This window comes from Esox lucius, chromosome 24, assembly GCF_011004845.1.
Source record: "Esox lucius isolate fEsoLuc1 chromosome 24, fEsoLuc1.pri, whole genome shotgun sequence".
Classification (NCBI taxonomy): domain Eukaryota; kingdom Metazoa; phylum Chordata; class Actinopteri; order Esociformes; family Esocidae; genus Esox; species Esox lucius.
The window spans coordinates 12,647,261-12,675,109 of NC_047592.1; the positions used below are offsets into that span (position 1 = coordinate 12,647,261).

The 27,849-nt window shown below is 43.8% G+C and overlaps 1 protein-coding gene across 13 annotated transcripts in view; it reads left to right on the plus strand.

The window, feature by feature from the left end:
- The window catches only part of LOC105020624 (adhesion G protein-coupled receptor L3), a 253,307-nt gene that overhangs the window by 102,588 nt on the left and 122,870 nt on the right, over positions 1-27,849 (plus strand). For all 13 annotated transcript variants that reach the window (XM_020043547.3, XM_020043551.3, XM_020043555.3 and 10 more), the window contains exon 5: positions 19,035-19,144. In XM_020043547.3, coding sequence (XP_019899106.2) covers positions 19,035-19,144 — 110 coding nt within the window. The remainder of the gene's footprint in view (positions 1-19,034; positions 19,145-27,849) is intronic.

Consider the following 27,849-nt stretch of genomic DNA (forward strand, 5'->3'; position numbering starts at 1 on the left):
ACGTCTTTTGTGTCTTCCACAGTAGTAACCCCATCCAAACTGCTGTTGAGAAAACCAGAAAAACACACACACACCACAGTTGTTTTATTATACAGGGTCTACCCTGTCCTGTTCTGTTTCTTAATCTGTCCTGGGATTCCTGGTGGAATGACTGAAGGTTAAAAGGCAGCCACACGTCTCAGCTGCACTTGACAAATTTGACAGGACACCATCTCCACATGGGGTCTGATACGAGGAGCACTCTATCACCACTACCTCTTTAGACACACACAACATGTTTGTTTTTCTGTGCTTCTGGGCAACGTAATCCCATAAATCCATGTTCCTTATCCCCTTAACCGAACCAAACCAAACCTGAACTTAACTGCAGTAACCTAACCTTTATGCCTTCAATTCACCCTAGCCCTAATGCTTAACCCTAACCTTTAATGCTTAAACCTTAAAGTAACCCCAATTCTTACACTACATCTGGTTGTCAGTTTTACCCTTAATTCTTCAGCCAGAATCACATTTTTCATATTAGGGACCAGACAAAAAACCTTGCATGGACCGATTTCTCAGGTTTTACTGTCTTCGTGTATACATCTGATCCCCACATGTACACAAAGACCTGGAACAGACACACACAGACAGACCGGTGGAAAAACAAACTCCAAACAAATCAAACAAACTTTGCTGTTTACCTAAAATAGAAAAAAAGAAAATGGAACATGCAACAGTTTCCCATTTTTACAAATGGGAGGATACTTCTATTAAGATGTTTTTTTTCTTCAAACAAAATTACCTTGATTGAAGGTTCAATTGCTGTTAACGTATACTCGTATTTTCAGTGTAAGACCAACAATAGTTCCTTATGGATCCTCAAAAATATTTGTTTTTATTAAATGTTTTGCTCATCTTTACCTAGGGGACCAATACTTCTAGAGGGCACTATATACATGGTATATAGGGTATCACTGACATTTGACAAGCATGATGGTAATGGTTGTTAACGATGGTGAATAAGTACACCAAACTATCAAGTGAACAATTAAGAATTACTTTTGAAAAACAGTGATTTATTGAAAAGGGTAAGACTGTACCTTTTGGAGCGAGTGGGGGAAAGTGAACTACTCATCCCATTAAAAAATGCGAGTTCAGTCACTGAGCAGAACTAAATGTGTTAGCGACTAGCAAGGTCTAATACAATGCTGTGACGAGAATTTAGTCGTTCTGGTTTCCAAAATGTCTTCAACTCAACTTTAAAAAATGCTGCACTGCAAATATTTTCTCTAGGCATTTCTGTCAAGCTAACTTGTTACATAAATTGTAGTACTGTATTATTAATGCGCAGAAAAACAACAAACCCAGGTTCTGTTTGGTGCGTCATTATTTTTGTACTATGTCTTCTATGTACCATTTTTTGTTGGCCCCCTGGTACTAAAAGTTATTTGAATGAAACTGTGTGATCTTTGATGGCATTCTTGAATGTGAGTCCTGCTTCAAGTCCCCCTCAGAAAATATATTTAATTCAGGCTTTGGGGGTCCCATTCCTTAACCCTCCATTTCTTTCTTTTTGAAACAGTCTGTTGTGGATTTGCTCTCAAGTGTTTTGGATCATTGTTCTGTTATATGGCCTCACATTCTACTCAAGCATTCTCTGGTAGAAAGTGGAATTTACAGTTGAATCGTGGTTGGCCCTGATGCAACCAGTATTGCCCCTGACACAATGCTTTATGGTTGGTATGGGGTTCTTCTGTTCCAAGGCAGTGTTTTGTTTAAACTGAACATGATGTCTGGCATTGGGGCCAACCAACTCCACCTTTGACTCGATTGTTCAGAGCATATTATTCCAGTAGTGTTGTTCTTCAACCAGCTGGCAAACTTCAGTCACGCCTTTATTCTTTTGAGAGCAGATGCCTTTTCCTTTCCGACCTTCCATGTAGGCCAAGTTTGTGCATTTCCTTTCTGTCAGTTGTCTGATGGACTTTGACATTGACTGTGGAAAGAGAAGACTTTGATGCTTTTCATGTTACCCTGGGGATTCTTAGATAATTTTTTTGTCAGTTATCGGATTGAATTTGGTGGGACAGTCTGTCCTAAATTGCTAGCGGTCTGGAATTTTCTAAATCTCTGTCTTTCAGACAGTTGTATGATTGACTTCAAAATGCGTGGAAACAGTTCTGCAACCCATTCCGGGAGTCATTGGCATCAACTGTCTCTTTTTACCTTGGCAGGATGTGTTGCCACACATGGGTTTGGTTTAAGCCACACCAGACCACATTTCTGATATAACACAGAACCTTCCTTATTACTGTCTAATGATTTGCTAATCATTTGTCCCCGTTTTGGTACACCTAATTCCATTTGGAATGATGGATGTGTGGGTATGCAAATGGTTTTTTGGATATCTGTTTACTTTAATTGCATAAAATTGGATATCAGCTTAGATTTCTCTGAGTTATTCAGCTAGCGTTGTCTGCAGTTAGTGTAGAAATGATCAAATATCCATAAGTAAACATACACAAAGTATTTTAGGAAGTGTACTGGAGGATGCAAATGTTTGTTTGTTTGTTTCCTCAAAGCACTGTCATTCAACTAGATGCCATTTTGTCAAGGCAATGCCATTAAAAACCCTGGGCCAACCGCATTAGTCCAGTTTTTATTAAGGGTTGATTAGTTGAAAGTAAGAAAGTACCTCTTTGAGTAATATAGGTCAGTTGTGTATCTTGATGTTACAGAGAGATAAATGATACCTTCCTCCTTGGCTCTTTATGTCAGTGATACTGTGATATGTATATAAATCTATACTTTAACATCACAGTTTGATTGTTTGTTTGAATCAAACTTTTCAAGTAGAAAAGCGCTTCCTTTCCCAATTATTATGTACACTGTTTGGCAGTTTCTTTTCAAAATGTCAGTTTCATTAAATCAGGAATTGTTTATTTACCAAAGACTTCCGTATAGATGAGCTCTTGGTGTCCACACTCTTTTATTTCACACTCTCAGCTCTGCCAATGTCACAGGAATAAGTAACTGTCATCCCTGCGAATTAAGACCTTCATGTTCACTAAATTACTTTCCCGTCACCCCAAAGTTGCGCAGTGCTGAGCCAAGGGCCCTTGGGTGTATTGACTTGGATGCAGGAGACAGGAGAGCTCAGCCCAGCCCAAAGCTTTTAATCCCACTCATGAATCCAGACAGACGGTTCCCTAAGACCTGCCATGATTTCTGGCATACCAAGAAGCCCTTGTCTTGCCTTATCGATGACTGACCCCGCCGCTGAATTAGATGGTTACTTACAGTAGATCCCCCTCTCCTTCTTTCATTACTGAGGTGAATAGGAAAGGTCACAGAGGGTGCACACCATCGATCTGTGAAATATTTGATTGTGTTGCGGGCCCGGCCCTTTTAGCATGACAACAAAGAAGTATGTTCACTGTTGCGCTTATGGACTTTCTGTGTGTTTCAGTGGCTAGAATGTGAAGCATGTCTACATGCTCAGGGCTCGCTTTCTGTTTTGGTGTTTCCGGAGCGTTGCGCGTGGTCACATAGGTTGTTTGATGAAAAACACTGTGGCTATTTGCAGGCTAGGCAGACAGGGAGTGTTGTTAGTTCGCCGCGGCCATCTCTCCTTCTGCCTTTGTTGGAGTGGGTAATTAGCAGTTAAAGACCACTAGAAGCCAGGATTTGGGTGACTGTAACTGAGGAATGCAGCGTTAAAGTCTGGGTGGCTTTGAGAAGAAAAGAAAAGTCTGGAAGCACACACACTGACTGGAGTTGGACATTAGAGGTTACCATGGTGACGACAAATGGAACTGAAAAATGTCTCGCTTTAAGGTGTGTGTATGCGTGCGAGTGTGCGTGCACGTGTTTGTGTGTGTGTGCGCGTGCGCAAAAGACTGTGTTCGTGTTTGCTTTTCTATGCATTTCAGCCATGCAGACAAGCCTCTGTCAGGATTCCTTCAAAGATTTGCGATGGGCCACTCAAAGGCAGCCAGGCTGGAGTCGGGGATTAGAATCTTTTTGTTGTTGCTATGCACTGCATTTGGCCGCTATAAGCTTTTTAAGTACTCCTTCTGACTCCTCACGGGTGCAGTCATCGCTCTTTGTGCGTAACAAACAGGACTGGATGCTTTGAAAAGCAGAGCCAGGCAAGCCAGTTGGGTTTTTCTTCTCCCTCTTGCTCCTGGTCTCTTCTCGTCTCGTTCTGAAGCTAAGCACACAGCAGTCATTCTCTTCGGTGTTTGGACCAGGGATGGCAGAATAGCGGGGAGCTCTTGAGGAAGATTTAAGATCTCAGCAGGACAGGTTCAAGAGGGAAACGTCAGTCAGCGTCTGCAGGGACGATAAATGGATTATATGAAAATGAGCTGCTGCCATGATGGAATGTTAGTGTGAACCGAAAGCATGTATATGTGATCACGTACGCTTTTGTGCGAATGTGCCACAATCAACACAACGTGCGTGTCTATACGTATTTTGTGAACGCATATGCACGTGAATGGCGATAAATCTCACTTCACAGGTTCCAATGGCAAATGATCGTTATTTACCCACGACTGACACGCTAATCTTCACGTGACCCCAATAAAAACATACGGCCCAGTCCTTTGCTCTTTAGTACATCTCTTGGACTGGGGCTTACTCTGAATCAGGTGGCGGACTTTGAATTCTACCGGCTTTCGCTTGGACGATAAATCAAGCGTCACAGCGAAAATCGGAGGGGAGCCACATCATTTATTGGCAAGAGTAGAAAATGTATCCTGGAAATCATAAATCTTTTGTTGAAGCAGACTCATGTGAATAACCTCCCCCACAAAACAAATCGATTCACGGAGGTTATTGCATATTTCTGTTCCCTCGTCTTGCAAATATGCACCCTAGACCTTTTCTGGGTGAGAGCATTTACATACAAACAGAGATTAGAATGTCTTTAAATTGGATTAAATATCCACACAGCTGCTCTTTTTTTTTTTTTTTTTTGGGGGGGGGGGGTGATATGTTATATTCGGGTACATAAGTGAGGTATTGGGGTGCTTGGCTGAGGTGCCCAGGTGGGTCAGATAACCAGTTTGTACACAGACAGGCTCCCTCATAGGATCTGTTCTAATTGACTTGGGATTATGTATCTAAATCCCAGTGTTGTTCACGACTGCCTCTTTTTAGATTGACGGGTCTTTGAGCTAATTTTTATTTCAAATTTTTTGTCGAACTTTAATGTCCGCCGCCGCCCCAAACAGTTTCTTCCTTGCGGAAAGCCACGTCCTCTGCCGTGCAATGCTGAACTTGTTTAATGGTTTGCAATAGTTCTGTGAGTCCCCTGTAATTCCTCGTCTTATTGTCCATTATTCATTTTCCTGTCACAGTTAGAAGATGAGCATGCGTCAAATTCTTCAACAGGAATCGATGAGGAGTAATGACCCAGGACCAAACCCCCCCCCCCCCCCCCCCCCCCCCCCGACCAACAAACCTAAAGGGTGACGGACGGCCTTTACACGCTCATCGCTATCGGAATTCAGGGGGCGTCTGTCCGCTTTAGGGAAATGATTGGACAGTGGCTGTCATAGTTTGTTGAGTGATGGTGCCCGGGTGGGGTTGTAGTCTCCTGTTCAGATCGTTTCGGAGAAAGGAGGGAAGAGTAGCGCAAGAAGTGTTTTGACAAGGGCTTTGTTGCTTCACTTCTTTTAATTACATAGTCTATCGCAGGTACCACGCACGGCATCGTCTTATTACGTTCGCCGGCGTGTCTGGCTGTGCTGCCTCTATGACAGCATGATTTACATATGACTCCATGCTCCTGGTTTATTCTAATTGCCTGTGTAGATGGAGATGGAACAACAGCCAAGCGCGTATGGAAATGATGGTATTATTTTGAATTTAAATGGTGCAGATGATTTGAGTGATTTGAATAGCTGTTTGGTTCAATGCTGGGAGGAAAAAAAAAAAGTAGAATGGTAAGAAGTGGGGAACTGGGATGCTACTTCTGCATTATTCATGGGATTTAGGATGTGTCTACGGGGCTCTGTTCAACTCCAGATGATCTGGATGCGTGTGATTGAGAATTGCTGTGCGAAACACTCTTTTAACCAATATTAGCAATGCAGGGCTGCTATTTTTAATCTAGATTATAAAGACAAAATATTATGTATTTTTCCATATCAATGTGGGGCATGTATCTGTGTGCATCTTTATTTTCATATATACTGGAGTAATACAGACGGCACATTTTTTATGAAGGGATGGATTGCACCTGAAAAGTTTGCTCGTACACAAGTGAAAGCCATTTTGGATTAATCCCAAACAGTCAATGAATGAATGCTACATTAATTTAATATATAAAGAGAGCGTTACAATTATGGTACATGTATCAAAGGTTTAAGTTCTCTTGAGATTCAAGATGTTTGAGAGAGCAACGATGCATGCAGAGGTGAGGAAAATGCAAGAGAGCATCCCTCATCAGCAGCTGCTCGCAAGCTAATGGTCATGCTCTAATGGGGGACACTGCATTTTACATTCTGGCTTATAAAATAATGTTGTCTAGAGCCAAAGATACAGGGGGACATGCATGAAAGAAATTCCCAAAAATGAATATGTTCCCCAAGGTTTTTCAGAAAACGACTTTAAAATGAACTAAAAAGGTATGCTCATGTTTGGAAGGTTTAAAAAAAAAAACTGTATAAGAGCTGTAATAATGTCAAGATCAGTCATTGTGAAAGGGTTGGGGATCAGGCAGCAGATCCATTTATATTGTCGTCTTCAGCCAACAGATCCATTTATATTGTCATTATGTATACATGTATTTCGTTTACATTTCGTCAAAGTACACCGTGAGCCATCAGATTAATATCCTGTCTCCTTCCAACTACCATGATACACTGCAGTTGCCTTCTCTTTTCCCACATTTCCCAGCTGGCTGACTCTTGGTACCCCTTGCACATTACTGATTCATGTAGATTTCAGCTAGAAACACAGTTTTGACCAAGTTGAACATAGTACATTTCTAATACCTAAACCGATAGAGCAGTTTGTTTAAGCAATTTTACAACAATTTAAAACTATATATTTATTAACATGTTAGTTTGGTGAAGATACACATCAATGCGACATATTCTATATATCTTGCTGTTGATTAAGTATTTATACCGTTAGCAGATCTTTTTTATGCATTGGCAAATTTGGAAATGCACATACTTTTTTGTTCATGGTCATGCGGTGTAGAAACATACAGTCTTAGGAAAGTAAATAGAGTGCTGTATCTTTGGAGTTGATCTAGCTCGTTTGAGTCTTTGATACAGTTCCCCCTTTAATCATTTTACATTTTTAATGTCTCTAAGAAAAGCCAGATAAATATAAAGTTTATTTTTTGTAGACGCAAAAAAGTATAATTTATTAATAAGTTGATTGTCAAACTCATGCAATATTTGAAGAATTGAATTAACCACTTTGGGCTTTTATCAAAAATATGTCTCCAGATTCAGCATGACCTCTGTTTATGGAACACTGCTTTAAGTAAGCTTGTAAGTAATTCCAATTGTGGTGGATGTGGAATAGCACTAGTGGCTTCAGCTTTAATACCATTGTCAAAGCATGTAGGAGTAACGGAAGGTTTTGCAGTAGCGGGGATGGTGTGGGGGAGAGTCACACAGCACCAAGAAGGCTTTGACCAAATATTCTCTGTCAAGATTTTTTCCCCCAACAGCAGCAAGAAAACAAAAAAACGAAAACGTCTGAAGGAATATATTGGAGTCAGCCTGTGTTTGAACGTTTTAGGTGATATGATTCATCCCACACATGCATTCACATTACTTCCTGCCAACATTCCCAGACCTCTTCATCAACGGCATTTTTCATTCGAGATTAGCATGCTCTTTATCAAACGGATCCGTTCCTGTCTGCCTTGCGACGTCTTGGGTCTGATCTCTTTGTGTTGCTGTATTACTTGTGCGACACTCGCAGCCGCCGTCCGCCCATTCCCCCGCTACCTTGGGTCATTATACGTGCCGTGACCCCGTTGAGGTAGAGGTCACGGGGGTGGGGGGTGGGTGGGGTATTTTCTTGGTTAGTCCCGCCTGCGTGTCCATAATCATGCCTGGGCTCATCATGCCTGGTTAGTCAGGGACAACGGAACCGCTGAATGTGGTTTAGACCCCGTTAAGACCAGAGAAACCTGGATTTAGACCTTCTGATATCACATTTGGTCGGCACTTTCAAAAGAGTCATTGTACCAATGCCGAGCCACTTCTGTTGCTAATGAGTCAATACGGTGTGGAGAAGGGACAAATGGACCTAATCGACAAGCGGGGGAACGTTCGGAGCGTTAGGCTCTCTGTCTCATCAATCAATGTGACCTGTATACCGCCCAGACGACCCTTACACTCTGCAATGTGGTTTCAGTCATCCACCCTGAGAGAGCCCCCATTCTTCTAAACACACACCAGTATACCAGGAAATACATATATTTATCACTGACTCTGAGCATGAGGCTTACAGGGTCTTGGAATTCCGCCACGGTGCTAGGAATAAAGCCACCGCACTCAAATCCATATGTATCGTTCACCCATAGGGCCCTTTTTGGCACGGAATGGTACGAAATACAAGGAAAAATACAATAAGTCACAGGCTCTGCAGCAGTCTGGGGTCTGGTCCTTAAATGGCCAGGGAGGAGAGGGAGAGAGATTTTGTGGTTTGTTGCCTACTTTGTTGACTGGCTGTTCCTACAGAATGAATGGAGGGCTTATCTTAGGAATACAACGGAGAGAGGGAATTGTGAGCAGCGAAAACCCACTACATAAAAAGCCACTAATCTGTCGCAATGTCTGAGTGGGATTATGTTTGTCAGGGAGAAAAAGTCCCAAGCCGCTCATATTTGGAGAAATGCTCTCCCCTTCTTCCTGAAATCAAACAGAATGACCCAGATTCAATCAGTCTAGAACCTTTCAATGCTCTCCCAGTTCCCCCACAATTCCTGTCCCTATGGGTAACATGACTCCATTCATTCGGGGGCCCAGAGAATAGCTTTTAAATATATTACAAGTTAGTTGTAGTAGTCCGTTTTTTGGTGTCTGCTTAGTACAAAGCTAATCTCATGAAAGTAAAGGAAGGGGCATACGGTTTCTCGCCCAGAGGGCTTCGTCAATGGGCGTCCACACAACTTGTCTTCAGTTCCCTCCTAGTAGTTGTTTCTCTAATGCCGCTAACTGAACTTCAACTTCTGTAAACGTTTGGAGTTTACACAAGCCCCAATATGTTATGATTGTCTCGATGGCGCTCGCCTGGATGCTATATGCGGGCTCCATGCGGGTCGGGCGTTTTTTGAAGGGATAGATACTGTAGTGTAGACAGCCTTGAATACACTGCCAGGCTTGAGCTGTTTAAAATTGGGGTCCCCTTCGGGGCTGTGTATTTAATCCCCCTCCCACACACTCCCCCCTGTATTTACAATGTACAAATTTGTTTCCCATCTATCTACGTCTTTCTTTTAATCTCAATTCAGCCTGTGTTATGGCGTTGGAGGATGGAAAAAGAAAAGAAAAAGAAAATATCTACTGTCAGCCAACTTCGGGATGAGGAAAACTCAGGATTTGTGTGATAAATGTATGATGTGTTTGGTGGGTCTATAATAGATGAAGTGTGTGTGTGTCTCTGTCAAGGCTACTTCAGTTTCAATGCCAAATGAAAGAACTGACTGACTTTAGTCCACGGAAAGATGCAAGGTATCGTGTCTTTGTGTGGCAGACACAATGTCTCACTCTCTGAGGTAAAGTGTTCAGATAGGGAACATCCAACAAATATATACACTCACCACTCAATACGCATGTAACCTAACTCTCCACAATAACCTTGACTCTCCATTTCCTCTTTTTTATGTGTAAAACATCGAGTTTTTAAGGGGTTTTGTGGCAGGCAGTTTTTTTTTTTTTTGTGCTCAGAGATGCCTAATGAAAAAAGATGGATGCGGTGGCGCGCAGCTGGGAAATATAATGAATGAAGTCCACTGTGGGCTGCAGGACCGTCACTAAAGCTTAATGGGTCCCTACAGAGGGACAAGGATATTGACCCGTCCGTCACTCTCTCTCCCTCTCTCTCTGCCTCCCTCCCTCACCTGCTCTCCCTCCTCTCACTCTCCCTTCACCTTTCCCTGTCCCGCCCACTCTCTCTTTCTCCCTCCATCTCTCTCTGCTGTTCCTTATTGCATCTTAGACCTTTCTTTCGCACACGGGGGTTAGTAGTAGTTGAGTTGATTCTTTTTCTTTTCCTTTGGTTTCCGTAGACTACGTTTCTTAGTGAGTTTTGTGGATGTTTGTTTGGTAGCGGGGATTGGCGTCTCACCGGTTCATTTGTGTGCCTGATTCGAGTGTGACAGTGGAAGGGGTTCTCCTCACTGTGGGAGGTTGGCTAGAAAATCTTTCCACTGCGTCGCAAATGAATAAAGTGTCGGTTGTGTTTGTGTAAGAGGAGTGCCTTGTCCACTGACTGGTTGAGACACGTGTAATTCTTAATAACGCGTTTCGGCAAATTACGCCACTGTTCTCCCCATCTTCAGCGGTTACTATTTCTGCTTACGATCCGGGTCACATGGCACCTGTGTTACCGACACTGTTCCTACTGTTTGAGCTGTGTTGCACTGTTGCAACCATCAGCTGGGACTCATTGCATGGGTCCGGGCATTTTAGAACTAGCCAATCAACGGCATTGTACCAACAAAAAAATACTTATAATTGACCAATAGGGCTACCACTCCAGTTTAGTAACATGCCAACCACGTCTGTCCAGTGCAGGTGGATTTTGTGAAGCCGCAGACAAGTTCCACGCCACACTGCCTGCTCTCACAATGTTTAAACTCTCAAACGGAATCTTCTCCATTCTCTCGTCTGGTCCTTGCCTTGAGTTTCTGCTCTCTTCTCTAAGTAAAATCTGTGCCCACAGAGAGTTTTGAGACTGATTTGCAGCCATAGTGAAGTTGAGGATGAGAATGCTCCCCTTGAAAAAAATAATATATATTCGGTGGTTAAATAATTATGTGGCATTATTGAGAAAGGGGAAAAAAACTCTACTAAAGGAAAGAAAATGGTTGAAAAGAAGCAGATAAATAATGATGGATACTATCATGCATCACAAGGATTCTTCTTTCGGTTGTCTGGTACCTTTTTGTCTCTTTTTTTTGTACTTTCAATTTCACCCCGTCTTCATGACACTTTCAGAATAGGATCTGTTAACGTCATTTGGGGAAGAGACATCATTAGAAGAGCTGTAGCTGTTGAGTTGGGCTTCAGGGCTGCAGTCGTAGAAGACACACGCTAAATGTGACGTCCTTACAGGAGACACACAGTGATGGCGTTACTGAGACAGCGTGCGGCATGGTGAGGATGGGCCTTGTTTCTTGAGTCTTGGCTCCAATGTGAGTCCAGGTGTGGTGATTCTGTTACCCAGTTAAACCTTAAAGTAATCTCCACCTCAGAGGTGGAGAAGGGTCAAGTGCTGATGGATCTGGTAGTGAGGGTGGGGGGTTCCGTTTCCTGTTCATTGCTGTCTACCCTCCTGTTAAGGGCGCTGACCGGGCACAGCTATTCGAGTGTAGTCGGGGGCTGCTGCGGTATGATAGCGGTTTTGTATTTCGGGGACATTGGGCCTGTACAACCGATTAGACCATGGATCGAAACTGGATGGGGACACATCCACGGTGGCGAGAGGTCTTGACATCTGTCGTTGACAAATGTTACACCTACGACTAACTTCTGATCCGGCGGACACGAGGAACCTGACTCTGAGTTTCCTGGAAGAACTATGGGAACTGCAGCGCGGACGCTCCGATTCAACAGGAGATTCTCCAGGGCTTCCTACATTCCGGCCTGGGCTTGAGTATTGATCTTAAGTTTCAGGGACGAGTGGCGGCTGCACAGGAGATTTCCCTAGACCACACATCAGTGGTCGATGGACTGGCGGCTGAGAATTAGAAAAGTTCCGGGGCTGTTTCAGGTCTTCCAGGAGTCCTTTGAGGACTGTGTTGCTGACCAGCTGTCAGCGGGCAGTTCTGTGGCTACTGCCAACGAATGGGGACTTGGCCCTGTTGAAGAACTGTGGAGGCCAGTGTCATTGCTCTGCCTGGATCATAAGATACTGTCCAAGTGTTTAGCGAATCGCCTTAAAGAGATTTGATAGAGGTCGCCAGGATGCGTGATCGGAATCTAGGCCTAATCCCTTCATCAAGAAAAGGCCTTTGATAGCGTGTCATTCATATCTGTGCCGGACTGTGGAAGCTTTCGTCGTAGACTGAAGGATTAGATCATGGGTCAAGGTACTGTACATCAGGGTTTTAGTTATTGTCATGGTGGATGTTGGGCTGAGGAGACCAGTCCCAGTTAGGAGAGGGATTCGACAGGGATGTCCACTCCAGGGTCTGTTCCACTCATTTAGCCATAGAACCACTGTTGTAGGGTGTTTAAGGGGAGGCTGTTAGGGTTGCCTGTTCCTGGGGATTTGCATGTGGTTGCTGTGAAGTTTCCTCAGAAATATCTTCATGGACTAGAGGCAACCAGTAGGTCAGGTGTTTTGGGACCAGGCTCTTCTCTGAGATGGTGTTGGTTCTCCCATAGAGAAGAGTACTGCTGCTCGACAATGGAGGATTATTCACGGAGCCATCGCTACGAGCAGAAACGTGTCTCTACTTGATTTGTCATTGGGGAGGGCGTGTCTTTTCTCGATCCATCAGTGGGAAGGGCGTGTCTTTTCTTGATCTGTCAGTAGGAAGGGCGTGTCTTTTCTTGATCCATCAGTGGGAAGGGCGTGTCTTTTCTTGATCTGTCAGTGGGGAGGGTGTGTCTTTTCTTGATCTGTCATTGGGGAGGGTGTGTCTTTTCTTGATCTGTCAGTAGGAAGGGCGTGTCTTTTCTTGATCTGTCAGTGGGGAGGGTGTGTCTTTTCTTGATCTGTCAGTGGGAGGGAGTGTATTTTCTTGATCTGTCAGTGGGAGGGAGTGTATTTTCTTGATCTGTCTGTGGGGAGGGTGTCTTTTCTTGATCTGTCAGTGGGGAGGGCGTGTCTTTTCTTGATCTGTCAGTGGGGAGGGCGTGTCTTTTCTTGATCTGTCAGTGGGGAGGGTGTGTCTTTTCTTGATCTGTCAGTGGGGAGGGTGTGTCTTTTCTTGATCTGTCAGTGGGGAGGGCGTGTCTTTTCTTGATCTGTCAGTGGGGAGGGTGTGTCTTTTCGTGATCTGTCAGTGGGAGGGTGTGTCTTTTCTTGATCTGTCAGTGGGGAGGGTGTGTCTTTTCGTGATCTGTCAGTGGGAGGGTGTGTCTTTTCTTGATCTGTCAGTGGGGAGGGTGTCTCTTTTCGTGATCTGTCAGTGGGAGGGAGTGTCATTTCTGTGGAGAGGAAACAGTACATGTTATTTTTCTTTGTTCTAGGCTGGCAGGGTTGTTTTTGTCCTATGGTGCACACGGAATGGAGCACACCGGTGCCCACCAAGCGATTTGTTGGTGGGCTTGTCATGCCAAATTGTGTCCCCCTGCCCAAAAACATCCCACCCTGTCTCACAATGGGATTCGAGTACTTCTGACATCTGTAGTTAGGGCTGTTGTTTGAACCTGCCAAATTCTCTCCTTAACAAAGTGTCCGTAGCTACGTCGGTTCCTTGGTTCTATTTCCCCTAGTACACCCTATGCAGGGCTAAGACGGTAGACGGTTCTAGATATATTTTACCTCAAAATCACACCCCAATGACATTATTATTAGCGGTTGCTAGGTAGCTAGTTTGTTTTGTTCTGTTATTACCTAAACAAAAACTGCTTTACCAGCATAATAGGCACATCATACTGTAAATGCACTCGAATCCCATTGTGACGGGGCGTTTTTTTTGGCAGGTGGACACTATTTGGCAGGCCCTAGTGTGGTAAGCAGGCGAAGGGACCGCAAGGTAAATTATCTAGTGAGGCGAGCATAGATGGCAGTATGAAAAACAAGGTGATGCTGGCAAAGCGGTGTGTGGACCCCGGAGCTCATCAACCGGTGAACTGCCTGCAAGAGTTTTTAGATGCGTGGGGTGTAATGGCAGAATTATGCTCTGTGGATGATGTGGGAGGGGGGCTAGTTTAAACTTTTTAACGAGTCCAAGTGCACGGCGTGTCTCTCCTCCCTCCATCTCACTCTCCTCTTGGTCTCCCTTCTTTCTCTGTTCTTTCTACATCTTTCATCTTTCACACTCTCTGTATCCCCGTTTCTCTTTCTCTCCCTTCCTCTAACTTTACCCCCCTGGACTCTCATTTATTTTCTCTCTCTCTCTCTCTCTCTCTCTCAACCTCAGACAACCTCTTTATTCTTTTTAGTCCTGTCCATGCTAGGTCAGATGAGATTGCTAGCCCACAGTATCTCTCCTCAGCCCCATCTTTTTCTATAAAACCCTGTAGATAGTATGTTTTCTTGCTGCCACGGGTGGCAGACTTGTTCCAGATACTTTGTCAGCCTGAGTCTAAGTCTATCACTATGATGCTCTTCCCTCAGCTACCACGCTCAGACAGACATAAGAGGGAAACGCCAGGGACTCCTTCTCTCAGGATAAGTGAAAGTAAATGGAATTGTTTGTTTGTCAAAATGCAACAAATACTTCCATTTGCTTTCACGTTTGTGCCTCAAACCTGACTGATCTGTGAAAGCACTCAGTCCCAGTTGGTGGACTCCTGTGGAAACACATATTACCGTATCCTTGATGTTTCGGGATTTGTCTCAAAGGTTTCCTGTCGTTTGTTATTTAGGACTACCGTGCAGCCGAAGATGCAAGCCAAAATTATCTGACATCCGTTACTGCTGTTCTGTTTACTGAACTCGTCTGCGCGTCTTGTTTTGACCATATTTCTATCAGTTATTTTAACGTCCGAAAGAGGGAAGCGATACAGACTATCCCATATTTTAGTTCTACCACTGACAAATTGGTCTCATCACCAGTGAACTGCACGGCACCAGTATTGGCCAGAGGCCACAGCATTGTCCGTGTCAGGACAAGGGGGGATGGGGTGATGACTGGACCCATTCACTGTCATTTGGTGGCAGCGTTGGGATCAAGCAGCGATTATAGCGATTACGATTTGTGCTTACATGGGGCTCTGCGCTTTGTGCCCCATCCACCGTCGTCAGCTGTGCTGTCTGAGTCCTAATCTGTCCGCTTCGACAAACACCAGACAAGGAGGCAGGCGGCAACCTGGCCGGAGGCTTATGTAGGGGCCGTTTCTGGCCAAATTAAAAAACAACAAGAAAAGGCTCTCAATCCCAACAAGCCTAAAGACGGTGTTACATTCTGCCGTCGACAGCGAATGACATTTAACCGAAGCAGGCTGTTAATGTCAACAGAAGTATTTATTTTCTCCTACATGATTAGGATAACGCTTTTCCTCTTAGAGGACGTGTGCGAGTGGCCCACTCCGTCAAAAAGAGAAATGGTTTGATTTAAAATCCCAAGGCGAACAAAAGGCAAACAATAGGGCTAATGTTTTGTACTGCAGCTAAACAGGTATTTCATTCTTTAGGAAAAGTTCTGCTGGAGTGCCTTCTACCGACGCAGAGTTTCTGTTGTGTGTGTATTATGTTATCTTTTTTTGGACCAAGTCCTTGCTGCAGTAATCTAGGATCTGCTGCAGTAATCTAGGATCTGCAGCAGTAATCTAGGATCTGCCGAGTTAGCAGCATACTGTACCCTGTAATCACATAATCCATAGTAATTTGGCTCTTCTACTCAACTCAACTTCAACTCATTTTGAAATTCCATTCCATAAGACAACACACCTTGCATACTCATACACAAATAATGTTGTTGACCAAAGCAATAAAAAATAAAAACTCTCAAACTTGCATCTAAAAATACCACAGAGCATGGTGGAATTCTCCTGAGGAGGATGAGTTAACCAATTAGAAGTCTAGAGAAGGATGAGTAGGCCAATCAACAATCTTGTGAGCTATTTCTTTGGTACATGCCCACAGCATTCTGTGGTTTTGGATATGATAACACCATTCCACAAAAAGCTTGTTTTGAATTCTTAGCAATGTTTAGAAAAATATGTCACTCTTATAAAAAGTAATATTTAATAGAAATCTGGAAACACTGGGAGGTAATTTTAAGTATTTACAGTACAAATATTTGTTCAAACCGTGCCCGTACAATAAGAGTTTTGATTGACTTTGTCTTTTTTTCCTCGGCATGTCCCATCCAAGACTCCCAGAAGGGATCACCAGACTGTGACCGTTGCGCTCATCGGGAGCCCCCATTTGTCTTGGCTTGTTGAAAGACCCCACCCATTCCAATATGGTTCCAACACATTTCCTAACCACTCAGTTCATGGCCACTTACTACCTTCTCCACACCAAGAGGCACTCCACCTGATCCCATTAGTCATTTCCATATTTGAATCAATCCGCTGCCTCTAAGCAAACGGTCTCAAAGTCTCGATTAGCCATCTAATTGGTCATTGTAACGTACAGCACATGGCCCCTTCCATGCCTCCATTGATTTGCACTTAAAATGTGTTTCATTCTAATCAGAATTCTCTTTCAATGGGTGTTACTCATCTGGATTCTGTAGGCCTGTGTCAAGTCAGCCCACATGTGACTGAGGCCTGCGCTCTAAATGGCAACCTATTCCCTCTATAGGGCACTACCTTCAATCAGAGCTCTACTGGCCCAAACAGGGATGTGGTAAAAACAAGTTTACGTGTAGATGTTAGTGGGATCCCATACTGGCTGCAGCTTAACATATAGGTGGAGGATTACGTGTGGAATCCACATAGAAGGGTATTATGTCTTGTAATCCACCCCGGAGAACAAATATTCCAAACCATGATTAAAGTTTCGGGATACGTCATGTTTGTCTTAAAAAAAAAGAAGATTTTTTTTTTAAAATGTAAAGATGCTATTACCGTGTATGGAGGATGGTATTGGCTTTGTGTAATGGCTTCGTGGCGGAGGCAGCACTCCTCTCAAATATTGCATGGGAGAATCAATTTAATCACGTTGATTCTGTAATCGGGAGAAAGAACTAACTGTACTTTATTTCTGAACGGAATGTATTTAATTTACTGGACCGTGTGTGTATACGTGCCAGTGTGAGTATGTGTTTGCCCACGTGTGTTTGTAGAGCTCTCCCTTAATATCTGTCCCAATTGACCTTGTCTTTTCCAACTCCACCTGACATCCAATTGCAGCACCTCCCCTCTTTTCTCTCACCCCCCTTCTTTGATAGAAAACTGGGAAAGGGAAGAGGATCCGGCCTGGCGATAAGGCCGCCCCTGTAATTGTTTCCCACTTTTATTGGCCTGACCCTTATTTATTTGAGTGGCATTTACAGCCTTTGGAATTAACTCTTCGTATGAACAAACAGTCCTCCGGACGTGAGTGACGGCTGGGGGTCACGACCCCATAAAGCCAGCATAGGCGCTGGAGCTGTGGACCATATCTCATTAAAGGGCAAGGTTTTTAAACGAGACAGCCTTCACTCTCACCCCATACTGGAGCCATTGATTATTCCGAGCCAATCAATGGTAATTAAGGTGTAAGAGAACCCTTTAATTGTGCTTTATGAATCATTGTGTCAGCTAGCCTTGACCTTCTTCAAACAGCTCATCTGTAAGAAGTAAATACATTCATATGGCTTTTGTCGTGAAGGTTCTGCTTGCAATTATGTCCAAATCCAGTTATTGACATATCTTTGTTTTTATTTAATGTTTTCTACCTCCGTTCTAATCTAAATACCTGAATGAATGTTCTATATGAACACCGCTGACACTATTTAAAACAATGATGGTTCACGAACAGCAAGTATCTCAGAATCCAGAATTTTACAGTAGTCCTAAACATTCGATTCCAGATATTGCCATATGAGCCTAGCAGACGTGAGCAGATGTTGCTGGTGCTTTTAGATTAATGTGTAGCTTGTCAAATGAAGACCAAGAGAATGGGTTGATAGGTCAGACATTTCCTGTGTGAACCTATTGTGATCTCATCTCATGACGTAAAACGTGTTTTAGATTGAACCAGACGAACCCAGCAGAAACGAACGAACCCAGCATGCCTTAGATGAAGCCAGGTTTTTGCTTCTATGTAGATTAATAGAAGCAAACAATAGGTCTTTGCTTATCTTGTCAAAGATTGAGAAATCTGAGGTTCACATGCAAGGAATATGGGACATCTATCACCTCTAGTTGTAGCAATGACCTTTGCCTCCTGTTGCTGTTCTGATGATTTATTAATATCAACCAATGCACTTGTTTTCAGCACGTTAAGGTTTCGCCATTATGGTGGGAGAGTTCCCAGAGTCCACTTGGTTGGGTCGAGCTTTGATTGATAACTGCCAACAGTAAAACGGCAGGCATAAGACACTGCCAGACAGGTAATTGTGTTGATAATGAAAGCCGAGGTGAAACCTCTTTCACATCTCAGCTGATTTTGCAGTCGACCGACTGTGTCCTCTCTCCATCCGTCATGGGCTGAGTATCAGGCTGCGTGCGCCCCAAATTCATTGCACGGTGGAGGCATGGGCTTCATCCCAAATGGCAGCCTATCTCTTTGTATGTGGTGCACTACGAAGGGAATAGGAAGTCATTTGGGACGCGACCATTATTTTAGCCCGAGTCCAACCTCCTCCTTCGCTTCACATTTATGATTTTACCGTTGACAGGATGGCAATCAATGTCCACTGAACCCGCAAATTCATCTACTTCTTAATCGGAACCAGCGAAATGGGAATTAGTTGTAGTTCATTAACCACATGCTAAATACCTATGATGTTTGCTAATGTGGTAAAATCAGTATTTCATTGTGGTAGCTCTAGATATTGACTGTGTGATTCTGTTGTCAGTATATCTACATTCACAAATGCAGTGTAAAACTTCAGCACATTGTTAAAATCATCAGCTATCCCTTGAATTCTCATTCTTCTCATCCATAGTTCAGTGAATTAATCTAGCTCTTCCGTCCCTCAGCAATTTGTCAAAAAACTGTGACAGGTTATTTGCTTTGTTTTTGTTGGGATCCCAGATTGCTCCCTTTAACCTGAGCTTCCTCTACCTTTTCAGATGCAATAACCGGACCCAATGCGCGGTGGTGGCTGGACCAGATGTATTTCCCGACCCTTGCCCTGGGACCTATAAGTACCTAGAGGTCCAGTACGAATGTGTGCCCTACAGTATGTATCTCTTCATTCTTCTACAGACAGTTAACATACTGTCTGAATGGCACATGATTCCCTGTATTTTGTATTACATAGCTCTTTGAATAATGTGCAAGTTACGGTGAGGTCCATGACTCAACAAACATATTGCTTTTTATCATGTTTAAATGAATCACTTCACTTTGTCATCAATCACAACATCTTTGATTATTTCTACCTGGTAAACCTGGTATTTCTTTATGTTGAAGATATTTAGGTACCGAATCATTCAGTTTGTAAATTGCATTTCAGCTAATTTAAGTATCTTATTCTGGTGCCTAAGATCTCCTGCAACACCAGTAATTGTGTCTTATCAATGCATCCAAACAAGAAAAAATAATTATTCCCTAGCATGTCAAAATTATTACTTTAATTTAACGCCTAGTCTTGTCTACTAATTTTATCATTGTTAATGACAGGTATCACCTTAACTTTCAACTTTCTTCTTCGTATATCAATGAGCTTATATAAATATTTTCTACAGGATGTGTGATGTGCAATGCAGCGGTTCCTATGGGGTTTTGATGTAAAATAGAGGCACTGAATTCAGATTACGATGTAATGTATTCGTAGCCTTCAATTTATTAGCAAAGGGCTATCACCCATAACTAAATTAACATTGACATTTCAATGTCAGTGTCATTCTTATTCCACTTATTCTTGGATGTTTTGACAGTGTTTCTTTAGATAGCTCACCAGACTTACTGACTTGTGAGCAGAGGTCATTTATGATGATAAAACCCCCCAAATCAATGACTGAAGTAGATCCATGACTGAAGTAGATCCATGGCTGAACTAGAAATGGAAGCCACTGAGGTATGAATAGAGTAATCAGTGTGTAGACAGCGGTAAACAGATGTACAGGAAGACAGGATGGTAACAGGAAGTACACAGCTATTATCGTGCGACCTCCAACATTGTGGTTAGGTTGACCTCAAAAAGAGAAAGTAATATATTTTGAAAGCCTGTGGTAATAAAGGTGTCAAAAGCTAAACAAATGGGATTCATGAAGCGCAATGACATAAAATGTAACCCTCAAACTACCAACTGGAGTAGTTTTAAGAGGCATACTTTTTATTGTAGCCTAAAGGTGTTTTTGTTAATCTTCCATGAATTTGTCACTCAAAGCTTGTTCATAAAGCTTGATATGTCTTTAATTTTCATTGTAAAGCATTTGAATATTCCGCTAAGTGTGATTGTGTGAGCGCTTGGAAACATAGGGCTTGTTTACATTACGAGAGAGAGAATAAAACGCTAGATAGACTTATCTTAGCTTGCATTAAAATTTTCATGGCATTTGAATTCACGCAGACATGTTTGAGATGTACAACACAGGATTGTGGCCGCCAGTCGCGGAAAATCAACGTGTCTGCACTGTACAAAAACTCGATACAGTTCTGGCACAATATTCTTGACACTTGCGAAAAATGTGTTTCAGTAACCTTGGAAAGTGGCATCTCCAGCTATTGATATCTGATGTAAAGAACCCGTATTTGAAGTTATTTACATACACAGCCAAAAGTGCATCTATTGATTGCTGAATAAGTGTGTATTTTCGAAAAAGTGGCATATCTAAACATTTATTGATTTGAGGGACCGTTGGAGTGATTTTGACCTGATGGCCAGTTACCCTGTAAATGTGCAAAGAGTTGCATGTAAAGGCGATTCAGATTTTAACTGATGTTTATTCGACCCAAAATAGTTACGTTTAATAGAAAGGACCACATTCTTATAACACCCGTCAACATTCCACGTTCGACGGCCAGTTGATCAGGTACATGCGTCACTCTTTGCCTCCAGAAAAGCGCTACACCTTCAACTCCTGTGTGGCTCACTTGGTGAGAGCTTCCACCCACGTTTGGGACTCGGTACGTTACCCCCGCTGGAGGTATTCGTGTGATGACGGATGAAGGGATGCACCTGGTCTCCAACAACGTTTAGAACCGCGGCGGTGCTGCTCAGCTGGTATCAAGGGGCCTAAAATGTGCCAGGAAAACATTCAGTGCACCATTACACCGCCGCCAGCAGCCCGTACCGTTGACACCAGTCAGGGTGGGTCAATAGACTCATGCTGCTCATGTCAAATCCTGACAGGAACTGGGATTCGTCAGACAAGGAGGATTCTTTTCCAGTCCTTAATTGTCCAGGGTTGGTGATCTAGTGCCAATTGGGGGGTGCTTCTACTCGTTCGGATGATAGCTGTTTCTGCACACCACCGTTGCCCCGCGTCTTTATTGGGACGCACTCATAGCTCGCCCAGTATTTGCCATTCTCCTTCGACCTCATATACGAATGCCTTGAATTCTGGCTGGCTGCTTTATATTGCAACCTGCGGTCACCTGACTCACTGTCTGTAGGAGCGATCCGATTTAATGAATGGCGTGGTCAACCTAATAAACTGACTTGCTGAGTAGTTTTGTTTGTGAGGATATCCATCTTGCTGTATCATTTGGTGTTTCTACATTCTTCCAAGGCATCTTTCTGTAGACCCCGTCCATACTGTTGTTTCACCAGTGAAGGTCATGCCGGTGTTCTGACAGTGGATTGTTTCGATATTCCGGCTGGTATTTCTTGTATGTAAAATATGTTTGATAGTATGAGGGTTTTAACTTGATGTTAAGTATTAGTCATTTAGACACCTATCTGGCTTATCGGAGCCAAATCCTGTTTGTTCAGTGATAGCGCTTGACTCGACAGTCCCCATAAAAGAATGGATCTTCTTCCCTGGTGGTGAATTATTAATTCCGCCGACTCAGAAACGAAGCATCTCTCCTCTTTTCTGCGGATCAGCAGAGCAAAGATGTTTGTTTTCGCGTGAAACATCGGTGGTTACAACCACCTCCACGGCATCCCAAATTTCAGAATCCATAAATGCGTTGCTGTACCATAGCCCTGCTTCCGCAGTACTCACATAAGCGCGTCAGAGATGGAGATAAGGCCGGGTGGACTGAACAACACAAGTTGATTGCGATTTAATGCATTGCCAGGCAAAAGAGCAACATTATTGAGAAAAGGGGATTAAGATTAGGCAATTCGGGGTAGACGTTTTACAGCGAGAGGTGGTAAACCTGATCCCCTAACACAGCCTGTCTCTATCAGACACAGGGATTTCAAAGACTTTTCCTCCAGTTGACGGATCTCAACACCGTGTCCCACTAACAGGTTCTCTCTCTCCTCTCTCTTTTTCCTCTTTTTCACGCTCTCTTGCCCCCCCCCCCCCCGCTTTCTCTGTTCCTCCCTTCTTTGTCTCCCTCTCTTCGTTCTGTCTCCCTGTGGAGGATGTTTAATCAGTATGCCGGTGTGGAAGGCAGAGCAGTCCCCTGTCAGGATAAGTTACAGCTCCGCTCCCCGTCTCCCATCAGCCCGTGAGAATGGCTCCATCGGACGTACCTGTAATAATAGGGGGAGCGTTGCCGCGGCGAGCGTCGTCCCGGCAAAATAGGTTATAGATTTTATTAATTGGCGATTTTGATTTGCTCCATGAATCGTAATAGAAATGTAATGGTGGATACTCCGGGAGCTGGCCACACCTGTGTTTGCCTGTGAGGGGTTTGACGCAGACCAAGCTCTTGCCCAAGCTGCCATTTGGGTCGTGTAGTCTGAATAATGACTGGAGATAAAAGGCCGGGCTTTTTTGCCTGTTCGGCCCAAAACAACAACACAGAGCTTAATCCGAGGCAATTATGCTGGCGCGCAGTCCGTGTTTGTTATACAGTCGATCCGTTTGGAAGAACAAGCCTTACCTGAGAACCATACTACCCCCTGGCTAAATTAGTACACTTTGATATTGCCACGTTTCAAAAGACACATAAGCCGGGTTTGGGTTTGGGTCAGTGTGGACGGGAACACTCACTTATCTCCCCGTTCTTCCTATGTTTAGACATGCTCAGCCATGCACTCCGCGGATTACTGCCGCTACCCTCTGGAATGATCTCCGTCTTCCTGTGAGACAGAGATCAGATGGCCGACATCTCAACACCTCTGTCCTGCACGCCCTCTGACCTCGGCGTTCAGGTCCTCCCCGCATTCTTTTCAAATGCCGTTTTTTTGTTCGCCCCCCCACTCGAAACGAGCTGCCAATGTAACATGAATGGATCGACGAGTGCCAGCTTCTTACCGCGTGGGTTTCGCCGGTCAAGTCGAATCAGTGAATTCTCAGGGCATGAATAGGGCTGTTTGCAGTTTTGGGAGTAATCAAACAGTGACCTTGACTCTAATCCACTCGAGTGTCGTCATCTGCAGGGAGCCTCAGATGGGCGCTTCCCCTGTCTTTCCCACCCCTCCATTATTAAAGCTTTCTCCATAACACTCCCTTTAACGAGCAGGGCCTGACCTCACAGGTCATCTGTCTTTAGAGGTCGACGCTGTTTCACGGCACCTCTCCACCCCCACTCTTTAACAGCTATAGTGAGACTGACGACACCTCTGAGAGTCACGGGGAGGCTCAAGAAAGACAACACCAACCCCGGGTGAACCGTCCACACGGACTCTTCTGGAATGTTGATCCACCCACCGATAGAAGAAAGGGGAGTTCGCACCCTGGCACAGTCTCTCTCACGTCCAAACCTCTACCCCCAACCCCTGTCCCCCTTCATATCTTTCTATTATAACTAATTATATCTGCTATTGCGTGCTGTTACCATGGCAAATGTACTGACCTTGATTTCTGCAAACACATTTTTATACAAGGTAATACAGCATAATTATAGTACAGCCATGTGCTCGCTCCCAGGGAGTCTTTTGTTATGCTCCGACATGCAAAATGGATACCTCTATGAAGGGAGAGATGAGAGAGGCAGGCGAGGGAGGCGAGACAGGAGACCCAGAAAGAGGAGACGGGAGAGATTGGGAGAAGGGACAGGAGGCAAGGGTAAGGAAGGAGAGAGAAGACTAAGAAAAGGAAAAAGGGGAGAGCATGAGAGGAGAGAGGGTGAGATTCATTTCCAGATGGCTAATCCAAGCAGTCCATAGCTAACCAAGCTCCAGACGTTGCCCAATGATGATGGAATTGAAACCTTATTCAGAATAAGGAAATCTACTGCTATGCTTTGTGGCACACATCAGCGTACCTTGCCCAGCAATTAGCCATTTTCCATTCTGAGTTGATTTTTCAGTCTTTCCGCATGGACAAGCAATCAATCGTTAGTAAGTGGCAACAGGTTTGGCGGCCTAATCGAATAAACTTACTGATTATTCTGACATATCACTCAGCACCTGTCACAGTCCACACCCATCGGTTGAAATTCACCGTAGCTGCAAGGCAGCTTGAAGACTGTGAAATTGATGTGGCCATGTCGCATAATGTTGTGCTTTTACCAATGCCGCGGTGACACGGTGACACCTTCAGTAAACAGCACGTGTCACATGACCGTTACGTTGACAAGATACTTCGTCATACTCCCTGAAGCTGCTACTGAGATTGATTTAAATCTAACTTGTTATGGACGTTGTCCTGAAAATGAAAAATGAGCAATAAATGATTTAGATATAATTTACAAGGCAGGTAATTCTTCATAACATGCTGCTTTGATGTTGCTATAATAGGTTGCTATAGTTTCATAATATGCCCACTCCCCTGGGGTAAACCCTTCCCCATCTGCCCAATGGAACATTGTATAACTCCTTTTTTTTTTTACCTTATCTGCACATTTATTCCATATTTTCTTTTTCCTTTTTCCTTACACTCTATTATGTGTAAAAAAAAAAAACTCATTATAATTTGAATATGTCGAGACCTTACACTACACACTCAAGCAAATGGATTTAAGTAGTTTGTACTACTGTATTTATTAATTTATTAACAGCCGGATGGGGCCAACATAATTTCTGGAGGTCCTCCTCATAGACAGGAAAAAATATCGACTTCAGTCTCGAGCTAGACTGGTTTCTTGGGAAAGTTGGATTCGTAATCCTGGCTTGCGCTGCATAAAACCAGTCTATGACTGCCAACCGCCTTCCTTTATGGAACACATTTCTGATTTCTATCTTTGTCAGGTTAGAGGCAAGCTTTTGGACATCCCATGTTGTAAGTCCAAAAGGGCTATTTCTATTTCTTGGCTATGACTCACCAGGTCACAGTAAACAGCCATTGAAGACTGGTCATCCAGCCAATGGCTGTGGCCTGGGGTTTTGACCTTTTGTTGGTGCTGCCTCAGGGTTTTTAGTTGGTTAATTCCCTTAATGGCCAGCCCCTTTTCAGTAACATTCAAGGCACAACTGAGCACCTCTTTGCTTTAACCACCACAATCAGCCGTCCTGCCCCCCCATGTACTAACCTAACATAAGTAAGTTACTCAAAACAAACATTGACATTTTCCTCTTTAGACAAGTGGATGATTATCTTAAGGCCTCCCTACTGTAAATATATAAAATAATCTTTTGTCAAATTTTGTACACGACACCTACCCGCAACTGCTAATAACTCATCAACACCCTCCTGTAAGTGTTACAATTCACATCTGAGGCCGATGTTTATTCCCAAATATAGAAAATATTCTGATGTAGCTGGGTTCCCTTAGTTGAACGCAGAGCCAACTATTATTGAGAGAGGGTGTGCAGAAAACGGCTTAAAGGAATACTCTAAATTCTCCCGGCCTCAGCCTGCCTCATTTCACTTTTAAGAGGGGCAAAGACTTAGCCACGCGGGGCTAGCCTTTCACCACAACAAGGCGGACATATTGTTCAGAAATAGCCTACTAAATATACGACGCAAACAGACAGGCTTTAGGAAAGTCAAAATAAAACACATCTACGTTCATAGCTAGAAATACAATGTCTAGCTGAGATTCACAAATGATGTTTTGGCCAGAGACAGAATGGCGGAGTTAAGTGATATGGATGGACGGGAGCCAAGCATTTGTGTCTGCCTGGGGAATTGAGAGGAAAGGGTAAGCGGCTCTAACTGAATCGCGGCAGCGGGCTCAACCCACACTCCACCCATTTCTTTATAGACTGCGGAACTCAGAGCTGTTTATGTACAGCACTTCGCACAGTCTTTGTGCTGCCAGATGAAATACTTATTTTTTCCAATTAGGGATAATAATATAAAAAAATAAATAAAATGAGGCCATTTGTCTCCTTCGAACCGCCCCGCCACCCACCCAGCCTTCATCCACAAAATATGGCTTTCATCCTAAAAAGATTGAATGACCCTAAACTGCCCGCCCTCTACCGCTTCATCAGTGAGTGGGCGAGTGAGCCCAGTCAGGTCCAGTGAAGCCCACTTCAGTCTTTGTCTGTTTCCTCCTCATTGGCTTTATCTGAGCCAAGTTGGCAATGGCCTGCTCAGTGTCAGAGACTCTTTTCTCACCTAAGTGCCTAAATCTACCTCAAGATAGGTGCATTGATCACACTGATCTCAAAATATATTGTCCATTGTTTTAACTTGTTCGTCCATAGATCCGCAGTTATGATGACGGTAAAAAGGAATCTCCAAATTAAATGTAGAATATACTGGACTGAAAACCGTTTATACGGTTCTTATGTCGTGTAGTTGAAATCACTTTATTTTTCTCCACTGACATTTGGACACTGATAACACCACGTTTTTGTATTCATTATATGGTTTTAACAAACTTTGTGCAGGTTAGTAACTAAGGTGGCACAAAAACATGGGCCAATACCCTGACTTCTTCAAGGATAGGGTGTGAATTAATGATCATAGGGGATAACATGGTGAGGCAAACAGATTATAATCAGAAAGACAGGTATTTGTTTTCCTGCATCTAGTGGGTCAGTAATTGGTGTGCTTCCAAATGTGTATCAACAGTGGTGGTGGATCTGGACATGGGGTGAAACTGTGTCACCACCCCCCAACCCACCCCCCCTTTGTCTTGGGGTCCTAATGTATTCTGGCCCGCTTGCTTCCTCATTCACTTCGGTACTAACATGTACACACATACGGCTGGGGATCTTTTCCAGCGTCCAACAACCACACTGCATCCACGGGTTCATATCCTTGTATCATTATACTTCCACTGGGTTGTACCACCACCTGTTAATCATACCACTGTATCATACCACTGTATCATAACACTTCACAGTCACCTAATCACCCACAGCCTCCGACTGCCTCATTAATCTGCTCTCCGACACCTCTGTTTGCATGGTGGTTGGTGAAATGTTTTCTCAGTCGACTTACCAGGTAAAACGAAGTTTGAACGGAACTTAAAGAATGTGCTACTCATGACATCGTGGCTTTGCAAGTTCCTTACAGTGTTACTCGTCTTATACGCATGCTTCTCTGGCTCTCGAGCCACCCGATTGAGTTACCAGGGGCTGGTAAAGACCAGGAAATCCCTGCTGATGGTGCCCCTCCTCTACTCGGGGGAAACTTCCATCAGCCTGGGGGCTTACCGGCCGCACACCGGCAAACAGCACAGTCACGGCTCAAACCTAGACTGTGGTGGCCTGCTTGGTACTCCGAACGATCGCTTTAGACCACCGGGCAACCTGGGTTAACACCCTTCTGAAATGTTTACGGTCTCTGGAACCGAATCCCATTCAGGACGTGCAGTTAAGCTGTTTATGGTCCATTTCCGGTCCACGTTCCTCAGTGTATTTGCTTCTTTAATTTGCTTGTGTTGTCTTCCTCTCTATGGGTTCCGACAGTTACCTTTCCCTGGCGGAGGACTGTTTGGCCACGCTCCAAATCCTTGCACCTGTCTTTCACAGACACACAG